The sequence below is a fragment of the Arachis stenosperma genome, chromosome 5 (assembly GCF_014773155.1).
Source record: "Arachis stenosperma cultivar V10309 chromosome 5, arast.V10309.gnm1.PFL2, whole genome shotgun sequence".
NCBI classification, from domain to species: domain Eukaryota; kingdom Viridiplantae; phylum Streptophyta; class Magnoliopsida; order Fabales; family Fabaceae; genus Arachis; species Arachis stenosperma.
Window position 1 is genome coordinate 18,951,107 of NC_080381.1, and position 18,211 is coordinate 18,969,317.

The following is an 18,211-nucleotide window of genomic DNA, read 5'->3' on the forward strand; positions in this document are numbered from 1 at the left end:
TAAAGTCAGAGTCAATTTGAAACCAAAGGATGGCCATGAATAGATTTTTTGTTTTTCTGTAGCATGACTAAATTTAAAGTTTATTCTCAACTAATGTTACTTACCAACTATATGAAAAAGAAATATATAGTTACAAGTTGATGTTGTGCCTAAAAAAGCAAAGTTGTGTCTAAACTAGGATGCATTACTTTTGTATTTGGTTCATATCACTTTAAATGCCATATCAGAGTAATATAACTGGCACACTATACATAGAAGCCTGAAAAGCTATGCCAGCACATTATTACTTTTCCTGTGATTTGATGTTAATTAGTTCAACTTACAGCTTCCTAAACTTTGCTTTGTGACAGGAAACTTTGTAAACAATTTCACATGTGAATGTGTTTAAAAAATTATCTAACGAAGTCAACTTGGCCTTCTAAGGCCTGTTTATGCTTTTCTAAAATCATGCATCAATGAGCAGGACCTCCCTTTGACGTCTCTTTATACTTTTGTGTTAGCTTCCTTTCCAACACAATCCATCTGTTCAACTCAAGTTTAAAAATGGAGCGTATAACTGGAATCGCTGATTCTTCTTCTAACTGTCTTCCAAAGGATGTACTCCTCTACATCTTTGGAAAGGCAAATCCTTCCTTTATCTGCAGATGTAGGGAACTAAACACATTTTGGTGTTCTGCTTTAAAGGAGTATAAATTCCTATCGCATTACCACATAAGTAATGCCCTATCTAAACAAACACTTATATTGTATATTTTGTTCCCCGAATGGAGAAACAGTAATAATGCAATTCTAAGTGTTAATACTTCAACACGTGCAACTACCAAGTTATCCCTCCCAACAGAGCTGGCAGAGTGTGATGATTTTGCAATTATAGGTTCCTGTTTTGGCAACCTCTGCCTCACATTCAGTAACGGTTGCCACTACAACAAGTTGCTCATATGGAGCATCCTCACACACAGCATCCGGTAATTGCCTTAGCCACGCCCGTTTAAGGCGCCTACATCCGTCTTAGTTTTTGCTTTTGTTTACTATTCTTCCAGCACATACTACTACGTTGTGCACGCATTCAAGCAAAACTTTGAAGACAAAAAATTTTGGTTACCCTATAGAACAGCCAACATGAGCACCGGAAACCAAAGAGAGTTTCGACTGGTGATATCAACAAGGTGGGTCTTGACTACATTTCGCAGAATGGGTTTGTCTTCTGGATTAACTTTGGAGGCCACAATTTACAAGTTCCTATTTCTATAATAAATATTTTTTATAAGTAGCTACAAGTGGCGTCATGTTTGAATTCCTAACAATGCAAGGTCATATTGCAATTCACTAATTCTATTGAAAGATTTGACTTGCTTCATATTGTACACAACTAAGAATGATCACTACAACATTTTGTTATGGTTTCTTGAAATGAAAGGAGAGAATTGTCTTCGATGGTGCCCTCTGTATCAATTGGAAAGCTTTAGACTATATGAGCAACCCAAGCTGTTTTTGGATGAGGACATTATAACTCTAACACAAAAGGAGAGGCAAGCAGAACTGGATCCCAATGAAATTGTGCCCTCAAGATGCTCATGGAATCCATATCAATGACGACATCTGCTTTGTCAAAGCTGGCCAACAAAAGTTGGAGTGAAGGAACTCATGCTTTACATTCGAGGCATGTTTCTAGTTTAATTTGAAGAATAGCCTGCAGCTTATAGATAAAAGACCTTGCATTTTAAGTCTTCTTTGCATTTATCATAATAAATTATGTGGAATTTATAGTGCAAATCCATAATCTTTGTTAATCATATATTACCTTGGCCAAATTCAGTTATATTTTTTATGCTATTAATTAATAGTTAGTTATACACTTAATCATTCCAACATGACACATTAAAAGGGATGTTACATTCTGAAATTTAGTTGAAAATAATCCTTAAAATAAATTCACTATGTGGCACAAGTGAAGAATAATATAGAGGGATAAATGTTAGAAAAATATTGCATTCCATTATGGACCTTGAATTTTCTACAATCCAAAAGTCATATCATGAGAGATTCAACTAAGTATCTGTTAAATCTCAAATTCCCAACCCCGCATTAAAAGAATGGACCTTCTTCAATCTCTGTGTCGTATCCAATAGCATATGCCTCCACTTCTCCTAGATAGTAAAAAATACATCCACTTCTCCACATCATCCTTTGGTCAATCAAATTACATGGGATACTTTTCACCACCATAAAATGATTCATATTATTATGCTAATGGTGGCTGGAAATATCAAGAACAAGAAATGATGGGGTGCTTCTCAGGGCCACAAAATGGTCCATATTTTGATGAATTTAATCACTACTCAAGTTGTGGCTAGGAAGATCAAAATCAAAGATATTTCACTCATTCATACCCCGTTCATCAAGAGCCATCACCTTTTAATTATCCAACCTCACCTCCTAGTTTTTCATATCAAAATCCTTCATCACTTGAGCATGTCTCAACACAAAATTTCTTTCAAAATCCATACAATTCATTTCAGCACCCACAAAATTCATTTCACTATACACAAGATTCTTTTCACAACCCACAAAACTCATTCTACAATCCTCATAACAACTTTACCACAGCACCAACGGATCCACAAGACCATCCCCGACTTTCTTCTCTCGAGCTAAAAGTAGAACAATTCATTGAAGACTTGAGATCATATAAAGAATAAATGAGACAACTAGCACAATTCTTTGCTGAACGACCAACCTATGTCTTCCCTTGACCAGGGGAAGAATACAATACCATTAGTTGAAAGCGCTAGATTGAAATTTATTTACACCCACCAAATCGAATTTAGAGTTGAGATCTACAACAGGATTCGGGATGCCATTTTCAACAGTGAGATCAACGCTGCCTCAAAGGGTAAGAGAATTATATTGGTAGTAACATTTACTGGTGGGCTAAGATACATGAGTCAAAATTATCAAGACACCCTGTCAATATGTAGATGTGTTAGTTATCCAGATTTATTCATCACTTTTACTTGCAATTCGCAATGGGACAAAATACAACGATACTGTAGAATGCATAAAGTCAAACCAAAGGACATGCCAGACATGATTTGCAGACTATTCAAGGTTAAAGTGGACAAGATGATTAAAGATCTTAGATACAACAAATTATTTGGTTCTACAAAAGCAGGTATGAAACTTAGCTTACATATATATTTCACGTATTTATCCCTACCATATTCCATAATTCTTCATCATTCAATGTTAGAGATGTTAACAGCATATGCGTTATGCTATTTTTTTCAGTTATCTACACAATGGAATTCCAAAAGAGGAGACTCCCACATGCACATATATTATTCTTTAATGAACAAGATAAATATCCAACCCCTGCAGACATAGACAAAATCATATGTGCTAAAATTTCTGATCCTGATGTTGACAATGCATATTACGAGGCTGTAAAGAATTTTATGCTTCATGGTCCATGTGGTATTAGCAAACCAACTTCGCCTTGCATGGAAGAAGGTCGTTGCACCCATCATTTCCCTAAGAAGTCCAATGAAATTACTACAGTTGATGAAGATGGTTACCTAGTATATAAGCATCTAGACAATAGACACATAGTGAAAGTTTTAGGAATTCATCTAGACAACTGCTATGTCATGCCACATAATAAAATGTTGTTGCTAAAATACCATGCTCACATTAACGTGGAATGGTGTAATCAGTCAAGATCTATCAAGTATTTGTTCAAATGTGTAAATAAAGGAAGTGATCGCGTCACAACCTATTTTTCCACGAAGTCCACCGATAGGAAGGCAACTTTAGAAGTTGATGAAGTGAAAATGTTATATATATATATATATATATATATATATATATATATATATATATATATATATATATATATATATATATCCTTGTGAAGCTTCTTGGAGGATCTTTTGCTATGACATTCATTATAGAAATTCATCGATTGAGAGGTTAAGCTTTCATTTGCCCGATCAACAACCTGTTGTATTTACGGATAATGAATCATTGGTTGAAGCTGTTGCAAAGGCAACTGTTAAAGACTCCATGTTTCTAGGTTGGTTTGCAGTAAACAAAGAATATGCTAAAACTAGGAAACTAACCTATAATGAGTTTCCAAGCAAGTTTGTCTGGAAATCATCACTGAGAGGTTGGGAACCCAGGAAAAGTCATCAGGTCATTGGAAGGATGATCTTTGTACTCCCATCATCTAGTGAGCTATATTATTTAAGGTTGTTAAACATTATAAAAAGACCAATAACCTATGCAGATATCTAAACTTACAATGGTGTAATCTACTCATCATTTCGAGATGCATGCTATGCACGTGGCTTGCTTGACGATGACAAAGAATATATTGATGCCATTGAAGAAGCAAGTCATTGGGGCTCAGGTTGCGAATGTTGTTTGCAACTCTACTATGGTCTAACTCAATGGTGTGACTGGAAGTTGTCTGGGAAAAAACCGCCATCCTATTAAGTGATGGAATTTTGCATGATCATAGAGTCATGTTTGGCCTACATGGTAACCAACAAATTGCAATCCATGACATCTCAATTAATTTTCCCATCCTTAAATTGTTGCCTACATGTTTTTATCATATTTTTTTTACATACCACATGTTTTCGTCTCCAACAGTCACTTATATATATTACTTTCTAAACATTTCAGATCTGCTTTTCAGCGACGAAGAATTAAAGGATCTAACCTTGATTGACATTGAACATATCTTAAACAGTAACGTAAAAAGCTTGTGCGATTATCCAACCATTCCATTTTCATCAGAAGATACTAAAAATGATCTTTGATGAGTTAAATTATGATCGTGTTCTATTAGAAAAGTAACATAATGACTGTCTCTCGAAATTAACTGCTGAGCAAAAGGGGTATATGATAAAATTATGAGCTCTACAGACAGTCAACATAGACGTGTGTTCTTTTTGTGTGGTCATGGAGGCACAGGGAAAACTTTCCTTTGGATAACTTAGCTTTAGCACTAAGATCACGTAGACAAATGTGCTAACAATTGCATCTAGCGGCATTGCCTCTCTACTGTTACCTGTAGGTCGAACTGCACATTCTAGGTTTGCTATATTATTAACTCCAGATGAGTTCTCTACTTGTAACATTAAGCAAGGAAGTCCAGCAGAATTAATTGTAACAGCTAAACTAATTATTTGGTACTAAGCTTTCATGATGAGCAAATTATGTTTTGAGGCATTGGATAAGACATTGAAGGATTTGATGAGATTCAAAGATTATTATAACCAATACTTGCCATTTGGAGGTAAAACGATTGTTTTTGGCGGGGATTTTTGGCAAATTTTGCTTGTGATCCCAAAAGAAACAAGACAAGACATTCTTAATGCGTCTTTAAACTCTTTATACCTATGGCAACATTATGAAGTATTAAAGCTCACTGTAAATATGTGACTGCAATCTATAACTACAGATGATCAGGTAAAAGGTTTAAAGCAATTTGCTGAATAGATACTTCAAGTCGGCAATAGAATATCTAAAAAAACATGTGATGGCTGCAATAGCATTAACATACAGCCTGAATCCTTATCACTGATTCTAGTGATCCTATTAAGGCAATTGTCGAAGCAATCTATTCTGATTATATTACTGACATGTGTAACAAAAAGTAACTTGAAAGGCCGCGCTATCTTAGCTCCTATGATTAATGCTATAGATGAGGTAAATGATTACATGACTGCAATGAACAGCAACGAATGCAAGACCTATGTTAGTTCCAACAAATGTCTGTCCGAAGGAGGTAGCAATGAAATTCAAGCTATGCACACACCAGAGTTTTTAGCAACAATTAAGTGCTCGGGGGTTCTAAATCACGAATTGAAGTTCAAGTTTGGTTGCCCTGTGATGCTTATTAGAAATATTGATCACTCATCAGGCCTTTGCAATGGTATCAGGTTGATAATTACAAGACTTGGAAATAAAGCTATTGAGGAAAAATTGTTAAATTCCAACGACTCCGTCAATAAGGTCTTCATTCCTAGAAGAGTGAATACCCCACCCGGACCCTGACAATTATCTCGAAAGAACAACGAGACCCCCAAGAAAAAAAACACCCAACCCGGCCTCTGATCCTTTTTTTTGGACTGATTAGCCCTTGTGCAAAAAAAAAAAAACAACATTGACTTTTTTTGGCACAGGAGCTAATCAATCCCATAAAATTAAAACTCAGGGACCGGGTTGGTATTTTTTTTGTCAAGGGCCTTGTTGTCTTTTGAACTAATTGTCAGGGACTGTTTTAGATTTTTCTCATACCGTGAGATACCAGGGTACCTTTAGATTCCAATAGAGACAATTTTCTGTTATGCTATTTTACGCAATGACAATCAACAAAAGTCAAGGATAATTCTTGAATCATGTGCTATTAAAAAAACATGTCTTCACTCACGACCAACCTTATGTTGCCATCTCAAGAGTCACAAAAAAAAATTGAAAATTGTAATTGCTAATGATAAAAACACAAGTAAGACAAAAAATATTATTTACCATGAAATCTTCATAAATATATGACAATGCGTTTAGCATCAGGTATATTTTTATTATTACATAATTTCTCTATGCATTCATTTTTGCTTATCCAACCCTAACTATTTATTGATAACTTTATTACTACAATCTTATATCCTTTTCATATTTTTACCATTTTCAGTTTTTTTTTTTTTTTTTTTTTTGCAATTGTTAGCAACTATTACTTATCAGTTCACAACTATTTATCCTACGCTCAAACTATTATTTCTTTCATTATAGTACTTCTTCAATATTCATATTTAATATAAATCGAACTTTATTCAATCAATTTGATGGAATTATATTTCAAATGCTTTAAGCTATTATTCATATTATCACTGCATCTACAAACAACACTAAAATAGTCTAATTTTCTTCATGTCTCTCTTTTTTTTATTAAATGCTTACCATTTACTTTAAATTTTACAAATATTAAAGATGATCTTTTTTTTTTACACCAAATAAAATAACCAACAATTCTTTACATTCACATTATTTGAACCCGCATATGTATTGTCCGTGCACCATGCAGATATCTTACTAGTAAAAATTATAATATTTATTAATTATTTTTATTGTATTTTTAAATTATTTAGAATTAATTTGTCAATAATATTTTTTAGAGACTTTTTTTTATTAACGCTTGAATTTTTTGAGTACTAAATTAATAATTAACTCTTTAAAAATTATATAGATATATGAATTTAATTACAGCACTATATAAAATTATTCATATGGTGTGCATAAAATTAAAGTCTAATTAATATGATAAAAATGATTTTCAATTTAAGATTCTGTGCATGACACGGAGAATTAAATAAAAAATTGTCCACAATCCACCGAAGTAAAAAGTAGCCTGCAATAATAAAAGAATCTGTTTCTAACTTTCAATGCAAAAACATTGTGTACTCCGTTTAGCCTTACGAGTTCAGAAATATCTGATATAGAAGAGTGGCCTTTATTTAATTGGTTCTTAATTCGCCTCTGCTGATTCTTTTTCTTGTCCCTGCGATCAAAGAGTTTGTTCCCCTCAATTAATTAATCAATTATTCATTAATGGAACGACTGGTTGATGACAACTTCTTATATCAGCACCACCACACGTAAATAATTGTGGTGATATAATATTTTGACAAATTAAATGGAAATCGCAAGATATTTGTCTGGTTTTAGCCAAAATACAAAAGTGGAATGATTTGTAGTTGAAAGAATTAAACACCTCAAAAATAGTTTAAATTGCGCGTGCGGGGGGTAATAATATTCGTGGATAATAATGGGAACTTAGTAAAGTATTGTTTTCTTAGAGAAAAAAAATTATCAAAACGATATTAAAAAATTTACTCGCTAACAAAATAAATTTTAAAATATATTAACAATAAATAAATTCATGAACAATTTAAAAATATGATAAAAAAATAGATATTAAATATATATTCTAAAAAATGACTTTAAAAATTAAATTTTGATACAAAATTTTAAAATTATTATTTAAAAAATAAAATCTTTTCATTTTTAAAATTTGATAATTTTTTATTAAGTAAATTTTTTTTAATTGTGAATGACCATATTTATTTCAATTTTTTTTTGTGTATTTTTTAAATATTTATTTAAATAATACCACAAAAATTTAAATTTATTGGATTGGCCGTTTGTTAAATATAAAAAGTTTTTTATTGCTTACAAAAAATATAATATATATTAATTCTTTTTATCGTATTTTTAAATTATTAAAAAATTATTTTATTAATAATATATTTTAGAAATTTTTTTTTTATCGGCGGCTAAATTCTTGAAATACTGAATTGGTAATTAATCCAAAAAAGTGTACAGTAGTGGCACCTATAATGATAGTTCCTATTCTTCATGAATTTAACTGTTTTTATTTTAAATGGATCCTTTATATCCTAAAAGTTGATACACACTTCGTGAATGATATATTTGTCTAGTATTTTTTAAGGTTAAAGACTTAAAGTAAGGTATGAATTTGAAAAGAATAATTGTAAAGAGACGTACGTTAAATATATATATACACATTGAATCGAGTTCCTCTGCAATGAAAAAATTAGTAAAAAAGTAAATGTCTAATAATCCTCAAATTAAAATTATAGAACTTATGTTTGATAAAAAAAAAAGTTATAAATTTAATAATAATTAATTTTATTATTTTATTATTTTATAAATCTTCTCATTTAAATTTTTTTTTTGGATTGAATTCTTTTAAAAAGATAAAATTAGTAAAGTAATAAAATAAAAAATAATTACTCTTAAATTAAGATAATAAAACTTACATATAATAAATATTACAAATTCAATTATAAATAATATCTCGCTTTATTATTTTACTAATCTCTTACTTTATATGTTTTTGTTTTCTATGTTCATTACATTAACTACGAAATGCGATCATTTTTATTCGAGTTGGAGAACTAATAATTAACCACACAAATAAGGGTATTCTTGAAATTACAAATTGTGAAAACGGTGAAGACATTTATTTATTTAATAATTTTACCCTTAACTAACTAATTAACTAACCTGACGTCCATTATTCTTATTACAAATTGTAAGCCTATAAATAGGTCCATGTGTTGTTGCTCATTTTCTTGTAAGAAGAGCGCATTTTGTTGTGTTTCTCTTCTTCCACCCTTTTTTGTTTTTATTATTTCAATTCCTTTGCAAATTATTTCTTGCATGGAGAGCTTGGAAGAGAAAGTGTCCATGTTCATGGATGATGATGAAGAAGAAGAACAATACGAATGTCACTCTTCTATGGAGGATCTCTTGTATTCCGAAAGCCTCGGTGGCGGCCACTCCGGCGGCAATTCGCTGGCGGAAACAACCTTGTATTGGGAATCTCAGGTGGCACTGCTTCAGGTATACATAGATTCTTCATCATCATTCATTTTGGAACTTGTTTTTTTTTTTTTTGGTTTTGTTTATAATTAACTAAAAGCAAAATTAAAACAATTTTATTAGTATTCTTATTTTTGCTTATTTTGATTAACACAGTAAATTAAGCATAATTAAATTTTATTTGAATTTGCATATACTAGCTGGTATCTTAATCAGCTATAGCCTATAGATTATCTTCTTTCTATATTTAATTATTTGATTTTAGTTGTTTTGTTTCTGAAAAAGAAAGGGGTTAAATGAGTTATCGGATTCGTTAATTGATGTAAGATAAATTACCAACCCTCAGGAGGCAACAATGGTTGGGTATGAATTAACAAATGTGAGAGCGCCAGCATAGGAAGAAATTGGTTTCCTATTCTCATATACATGCCAACAAAAATAGAAAAAGGCTATATAATTACCTATTCTAAATATTTTTTAAATGTCATAGAATATGTTCTAAATTTTAACCTTAACAAAATATTTTTAAAAACAAAAAATGTTATTTAAGTAAAAAATAAGCCATCATGTATTTATATATTTTTTATATATATTATTTATAATCTAATATGTATTTTATACAAATAATTAATTAATAAACAATTTTTAGTGCACATGTAATATAATTTTCTTAAAATTTGATTTTATACTTGTACATATTGACAATTATGAAAAGTAATGACCAGAATCAATTTTCTTTTTAAAAAGCTACACTTGAAATTTTACTAAATAAAACCAAGAGACAATTTAGTTAGTATATATATAAAAGTAAAAACTAAAATAAAATTATTTGAAATAAATATAAAATAAGAATGTTAAGAGACCATTATTTTTAGTTAAAAAAAGATAGAGAATTAACTCAAATATAAAATAAATAGATTATCTAACATTTTATGATATAAAAATAATTTTTTCACTCTTTCACATGAAACTATTCGATATTTAAATATGGGAATATACCTCGTGGATATTCCGGAATATTATTCCACAATGGGAGGTTGTAAGTAAAAAGCCAATCTATGAAAATGGAATCAGCATATGAACAACGTGGCTCTGTATGAATTAATCTAAAATTACACCGCAGATAGCAAAAGGACAAAGATAGTTAAAACCACAAACAACGATACACAATTCTGATTTGTCCACTAACATCTAATATCTAATTATCTATGCACTTGAATACGAAAAGGATGTTTTCTTAACCATACTCCATGTTTGCATGTTTCATGGTCATCTTAGAGTTGACTCGGGTCAAGTCTTCGACTTCGTCTCAATTTTATTGGAGAATGCTTTTTAACATCACATTTTTGTAACACTCACTTTATTATTTAGAGTTGGATTCAATTAAGACAAGTAATTTTATTATTAATTTCAGGAAATTATGGAGAGGTATCAGTCAGCAGGGTCGAAATTGAGGCAAGAGGTAGGTCAAATAATAAAGGAGGTTAAGACTTCAGATTTTTGTAGCTGCTTCAAGCCAAACTCTTCACATTGCACCACCTGCTTCAGAAGACAAGTAGTTGATATGCTCTGCCACAAAGGGTTCAATACAAGACTTCGGATATCCAAATGGGGAACCACAAAAAAGTTTCCTGGAGGTATATGAGTTTGATTTTGGAATAAAACCTTTTACATAATCATCTAACATAATTACCTTAAAAGTAATTAAAAAAGATATATGTTTAATATGAAGGTTTAATTGGGTCTGTTGCTTTTGTAATTATAGGGTCTCACGAGTTTATTGAAGTGATAGCAAACACTGTAACAAGGAAGAAGCAGATCACGTTTCTAGTTGAACTTGAGTTCAGGGACCAGTTTAAGATAGCAACAGCTGGTAAAGCATACCAGAAACTTGTATCCTGTTTGCCAGAATTTTATGTCGGGAAGCCAGAATGCTTAACTGCCATCGTTCGAGTCATGTGTGAAGCTGCCAAAAAGTCATTGAAAGAGAAGAAAATGCACATTGGTCCATGGAGGAAGAGTGGATTCATGCAAATGAAGTGGTCAGGCTTCAATCAAACATTGACTTTAGAAAATTCCGCGGGTGATATTCCAGCTAATGAACCTTACCTGAGAATTTCTGGTGCTCCTTCTGTGCTAGTCACATGAAAGTAATTGAGTTAGGTGAAGGTTGAATCCCAATGGTGGCTTTTGCAGAAGGATTTTGAAGTGAGACCTTGTAGTTGTAGTAGGATTTGATCCCCCAGCGGAGCTACTTATACAACCCTAGAAGTAGCATAATTTAATGTACCAAGTTATGTAGTAGAAACTCAGTTTTGTGTTGTAAATGGTTTGGTCTAATTTGACCAAGGTCAATTTACGTGTATGAGGCATAAGCTTTGCACTATTATCATGAGTGCCAACAGATACCAGAAAAAAAATTACATAAGAGAAGCCTTTGCAAAAGTGGCTTCAACATGTTTTACTTGATACATGTGTCAATGACTCATTCAAATTTTCAAAACTTAATAGTGGACCAAAATTACAAAAAAAAAAATGCCACTCGTCACAGCAATCACTACAATATGAGCGAATAAACATACTCTTGATTCAGTTAAAGTCACAGGTAACTGTCGGATTAAAGCAATGCAGTAGGCTCATCTTCGAAAGTGAATATTTACAACTGAAATATTTACAAGTGGGGGCTGCATGATCAAAGTCTGTTGAACAGAGAGAGCAAGAGGCAAAACCGGGTGAAAAAGAAACCAAGAGATCTTCTTGGCACGACCATCCATACTACCAGCTTCAGGGCCTAAATAATAAATTTCAAACGTGAAATGAAGTTTTCAAGTTCAGGTTTAGCAGGTAGATCACAGTGGAACGGATTACATATACACATTACAGGCCAGCACACAACCAGGAGGCAATGAAGTTTTGAGCATGGGAAAATGCATACCTGGTTTGATCTTAAACCTGAGGGAATATGGATGCCTTCTTAAAATGAACTTGATTGGATGGTCAGTTGACTGCTTATGCCTATCAGTTGCAGAAATCAGCTGCAATGCAATGACGAGAAGATTTTAAGAAGATAAACCGTAATAAGCGAAAATTGAAACTTCATCATAAAGGAGAACATTTTGCATGAGATTTGTGCACGTATGTCCATGTGTATGTTTAAATGCATGCAACAAAAGCAGACCTTATCGTCAAACCGGAAAAGAGATTGGTCAAAGTAAGGAGAAGGACTCAGTGACTGGCAGCTGAAAGGCAAAGAGGATAGCATCTTCTTCATAAACTGCATAACGGGAAACAGAATTTACAGAGAATAAGTCAGCATACCATGTACGCCTTTTGTTTTCTTTTATGTAAGGGGCAAGGAAGGGAGTAGGCTATCACAAGGTTACAACCAACAACAAAAATGTACCTGTGAAGAGCTGCTTGCCTTATCTTTTATGCTCCTTAGCTGCTCGAGGGCATGAATATTATTTGAATGAGATGATATGAAGTTCATATGCATTGAATTTCTTGATGTTGCATAGAAATGGTCACAGAACTGCTCAAACAGCATATAAAGTTCGTCTGCTGAATTCTGATAGTATATGTATAAACAAGTCAGGAATTTGAAGGGGAAACAAAGACACAACAATGAGAAAGCACATGAAAAACAAATTTACCTGATAAAAAGATACGATTTCAGTTGTATCCATGTTATACACAGCAACAAAAGCTGGGTGTGTATCAGCATGTCGGGACACCTGGCGCTTCAAACATGAAAGATCAACACATTTGTCATATTATTTCAGCAAAGGGTACGTACCCCTCCACTCTACGCATTGAAAATTTCTGCAAGACTTATCAGCTACAGCCAAAACATCAGTTTGCCTCATTTTAATAGCAAGATCAAATTGTCACTTGTCAGCGATATAAGCAGTCGCACAAAAAGACTTAGGGTATTAAAAATTTAGAGTCAGTCCCTCACATTGTATGAGATACTATGATCTAGGGTTAAAGAGTTAAGTCGCTGTTGCTAAAATTCTGACACTCAAAGCGTGAAATATGCTTTTAGTATATATATTAAAAAGAGGAGCAAACTCACCCCTCCATCTACACTGCCAAACTTGATTAGCAAGTGGTGTCGGTCTAAGAACTGCACCTGTTCAGGAGTTGAATACATAAAATTTGTTACATGCATAACTCACTGTATGTCATTGCCTGATGATAAAGCTCTGATAAAAGAGTCATTCGAAGTGAATAAATCCCAAAGTTCATACCTTCCAGATAATCAAATCACAATAATCTTGAAAGTGGAAGTAAAATTTCTGCCTGATTTTTTGGACCCTCTGTGAATAGGGGGAAAAATTTTAAAAACAATGAATTTATACATATTGAAAAAAAAATAGACCCAAGAAGATAGCAATATAGATAAAGATGGTAACCAAATATGTTACAGAAACTCGTGAAATCATGATAACAATTATTGCTGATAGAAATTAGAAGAAATGGAAATGATAAAAATTCGAGAAAGTATCAAGATGCAGTCCTTTATACACTTATACCACCAATATCCATTTTATATAGTCTATAAAGAATGTAATACAGTATAATACGGTCCTGGTTTCAGATTTTAGAATGTTTCCATGTATATATTCATCTTAACAGTTTCTGGTAATTTTAGATGAGTTAGGAGAGTAACCAAGTGAAAAGTAAAAAGGACTTCTTTGTAAAAGTGTTTTTTAGTTTACAATTATTAATTGCACAAATAGTAAAGTCAATAAGTGGTTGCTCAGCAAGCAGTTTCAGCATCAAGAAGAAAAGAAAGGGAAAAGAAACTCAGGTTTTAAAACTGGCTGTGTCATGTCGGGAGTGGATCCTCTCCAGTGGAAAAAAAAACTGGATGGTGTCTAGTGTTTAATCTCACCCTTCATTGCCCTCTCTCTCCTATTTAATTTTGGTCCCACTTATAGAATTAAAGGTGAGAGATCACACTTTATTCTCTCAAGTGTTAAAAAAAATGGAGAAGATCCATTTCCGTGTCAAGTCATCTTAAGATAGTGAAGTGCCTGAAACACAAGCAAAAGAGAAGTGCAAGAGAATACATGAAGGGAGCAGGAAGAGCAAACCAAAGTTTAACTTTAGAAAACCAACCAAGGTATCATCGGTTTCTTCATTCCATAGTCCCCGGAACATGAATGAAAGTAATCGCTGCTTTATACCACTTAGAAAAGAATTCCCTGGATTAGGCTGTGCTTGGTGTATGTTATTATCAATGTGGTTCCCAAGAAGCTGCTGCTGTTTGTTTTTGTCAGAAAGTGCCATGCCCTGTCAAAAAATGACACATGAAAGAGCTACAGCAAATAAAAATGTGCTGGCAGAGTATAAAAGTTATAAAAATATTGAGCTCATATGGCTTAACAATTGAGGAAGGATGTAATGACTATCAAAGATAAACATTCTTTAATCCAGTCATCATGTTCCAAAAAGGAAGAAAACATGTAGATTTATCTAATGGCACTGCGAACAGCATAGAATGAAAGGACTGACCTGAGCATTAGAATTGAGAAAAAGTTCATCATCTTCACGGCAGAATTCCCCAATAGCACGTACATGAACAAGGTTTCCAGAGTCCCTTATTTGGAGAATGTGTATTATTTGATAGCGAAGTGATACAATTGCCAATAGGTCATCGTACAAGAACACACCCAAGTTATGGGCCAAATTAACATAGTCGTTACAGAAGACTTTCTCATCGAGGACAAATCCATCTTCCAACCTATATATAATAGGAAACCGAAAAAAGAAATGAATAGAGATGTAATTAGAAAGTAACCTAAATATGGTTTTTTATTTTATTTGAAATGTGCATGCATGTGCGTGTGTTCGTGGATATAAGAGAAAGATGAATAAACACCTCAAGAGGTGGAAAGTTATCTTTTCTATTGAAGGGACACCCTGGACAGCTCCTCCAACAGCAGGTGCATCATGAACTTGGGCCGTAGAAGTGGCAAACAGTCCAAATTTATTACTCTCCATATAAAGAAAGAAGTCTTTACATATGAGTTCATTGCAAGAAGCAAGTGGTACACAATATAATTGAGTGAAAAAACTCTCAAATCTCTTTGCTTTCAATGGCAAATCATGGTTGTCACAGTCTTCATCTTTGCATGAAAATGAAAGCCATCTAGGCCTATAAACAATCAGCTCTTGCTGATTTCTGCTAAAACTTATAAGGTATTGACCATCATCAGTGAATTTACGAAATGAATGGTCTGGGCATTCAACCTCGTATACCGTGTAACTTGGTACCAAGTTTTCATAGAACTTCCTGGCATAATGAACCTGCAAGAATTAAATGACACCTGCAAAAATTAAATTCAATTCAGGTTCCTTCAACAGAGGAACAAGAAAGCAATTCCAAAATTTCCCACCAAGCTAGTTGAAAAATTTCTAAGATGTAGTTCGGCATTTACCCACCCAACTCCTATCAAAACAACGAAAACAAACACAAACAATAACAAACACTAAGATCAATTCCTTCCCTGAAATGCCTACTACCTCGTGTAGCTAAGCATAAATATTGGTAATCATCCTTAATAATTGTGTTCACATTATTGATTATACTTCACCAAATAACATAGTAAACTAGAAGGAGGCGAAGAAAGATCAAAGTTGTAAGAATTCACAGAAGAAACCATCTTAAATATAATACGTAGCAAGAAGAAATTACATTGGTGCCAGGAGCAGGAGTGCAAATCTGACGATCGAAAATCCTAGCTGTAATATTACTGCTTTTGAAGAACATTAAAGCTTCTCACAAACTCGAAAACTTATTCGTACTGAAAGCAAAGCAAAGAAAATGAAATTATCATGTCAGGCAAGTCATTTATACGGAACCATTAGTTCTAATATCATTAGTATATAATAAGTTTTCTGTAAATCGATGGCTCCAGTCAAGGAATAAGAACCCTATGTCAAGAGAGCAATGCTATTTCTACATCAAAAAAGTAAACATTTAGGGTGGCCACCGTGAAAAGAAAGAGAAAGATAATAACAACACCCTTGAAAGTCAAAATCAAAACTTAGAGACATATTTGTTCAGAACTTGACAGTTACTATAAAATGATCCATCAATGGTCCATACACTTCACAGTTCACATCAATAACCCTCGGCATATCACATTAATCTACATAATATGTAAAATCATATAAATAAATAAGTAAACTCAAATCCTGAGCAAAATAGTAATTTCCTCGTAGGAAAAAAAAAAAGAAATTGGGAAGACAGCGAAAAAAAGCGCAGCGTAATCTTCATCGTAGAAATTTGGTAAACTATACTAATTTTTACGGAAGGGAAGAGAAGAGGAAGCATTAGGAAATAGCAAGAGCATTGGGTATCAGATGACGGATGCAATTGTTAAAGGAAGACGTTGAGAATTAGTATTGAGATTCTCGGAAATGAGAGCGAAAAAATGAATATATTCAGAATAAAAGTAGGAGTATTCAGCATTAATTTAAAGGAGATACAATTAGAACAAGAAAGAAGGAAGGGTTGAGAAGTTACGAGTGAAGAATGAGCAGAGAAGAAGAAGAAGAAACCACCCACTGTGCACACTGCCACTGGCGTCGCGAGAAGAGAAATGAAATTAGGGGATTGGAGAGAGAGAGAGAGAGAGAGTAATGCTAATATAATGAGAAGGAAGAAGAGAAGGGAGTATTTGGCGTATGACATCACCACGTCCACGCGTCTTGTGAGTGAGAGAGAGCATCCAAACACCACAAACAATTTCCCTCCTTTTCTTTCCGTTCTCCATTTCCCCTCCAACCTCCTCTGGATAAGATCACACCCATTTGTATCATGACTTTAATATTTATCTATTCACGTTATAAATCATTTTATTTTATTTATTCGGTTATTTAATTAAATTTATGTATGAATATATTTTTTTAGCTATATATTTAAAAAAATTTATTTTTTATATTATTACAAATATATGATTAGATATTCTTGTACACTCTTTTATTCTTATATTATATATTTTGTGATGGTTTTACTCTAAATTCTTTTAATATTATTTTTTAATTATATATAAAATATTTTTATTATGTTTAAATTGAATTATTTAAGAATATGTATAAATAAAATAAAATAATCATTATTTTAATTAATCTGATATTGAAACTTGAAAGAATCAATGCACAGTTATGCTAGCACCCAAAAAATAATAGTTATGCTTATTAATCTAGTAATCCTTTTAAATGCATACATGCTTATACTTCTATGTACCCTCTAAATAGTTTCGCATAATTTGTTTGTGGATGAATTTTTATAAAATGTTTTTTGAAATATCCAATTTTTTTTTTTTTTGTGTGTGAATCTAAATCTACTGTCTTACCCTTATGCCACTATTCCAGAAAATTTATGGATTCCCGGCTTTACAAGACCTAAAACAACCCATCATTAACAACAATGCCCCTCTGTTGATGAAATTTTTTAACATCACTTGTATGGTCAGGAATCAATTTTGGCACATAACTTAGCGAATATAAATTAATTTTTAGACGAATTTAGACAGCGAAAAGAGGTTTGAATTCAAAAAAGTTCTCTTAAATAAATAAGGATAACTGTCCAAAAAATAAATAAATAAATAAGGATAAAAAGGAATGGAAGATATTACGGAATTTAAAAAAGTCATCGAGAGCTCAATATTATCTCAAACATTACATATATAACGTTTCGTACATCAGAAACACAGATTGAAATTCTGTGTCTCTAAGACAGTTAAGAGTTAAGACCCAAAAATCATGTTCAGGTCAACACACAACT

The 18,211-nt window shown here is 32.6% G+C and overlaps 2 protein-coding genes across 3 annotated transcripts; one reads left to right on the forward strand and one right to left on the reverse strand.

Moving 5' to 3' along the window:
- The first annotated feature begins 9,145 nt into the window (after window positions 1-9,145).
- On the forward strand, window positions 9,146-12,985 carry LOC130980089 (uncharacterized). Its single transcript, XM_057903721.1, has 3 exons — window positions 9,146-9,432; window positions 10,826-11,048; window positions 11,177-12,985. The coding sequence occupies exons 1-3, from the start codon at window positions 9,250-9,252 to the stop codon at window positions 11,557-11,559; spliced, it is 789 nt and encodes a 262-aa protein (XP_057759704.1). The 5' UTR covers window positions 9,146-9,249; the 3' UTR covers window positions 11,560-12,985.
- Window positions 11,858-17,211, reverse strand: LOC130980087 (light-mediated development protein DET1). 2 transcript variants are annotated; one of them, XM_057903720.1, is made up of 12 exons: window positions 16,949-17,211; window positions 16,115-16,223; window positions 15,299-15,726; window positions 14,932-15,160; window positions 14,536-14,709; window positions 13,662-13,730; window positions 13,487-13,543; window positions 13,065-13,145; window positions 12,815-12,979; window positions 12,590-12,685; window positions 12,347-12,446; window positions 11,858-12,202 (listed from the first exon to the last, which is right to left on the reverse strand). In XM_057903720.1, exons 2-12 carry the CDS (start codon window positions 16,187-16,189, stop codon window positions 12,048-12,050), a joined length of 1,629 nt encoding a protein of 542 aa, XP_057759703.1. In that variant the 5' UTR covers window positions 16,190-16,223; window positions 16,949-17,211; the 3' UTR covers window positions 11,858-12,047. The 2 variants fall into 2 exon arrangements, with proteins under 2 accessions (XP_057759703.1, XP_057759702.1); XM_057903719.1 differs by having other exon boundaries at window positions 13,065-13,151.
- Between the last annotated feature and the right edge of the window lie 1,000 nt (window positions 17,212-18,211).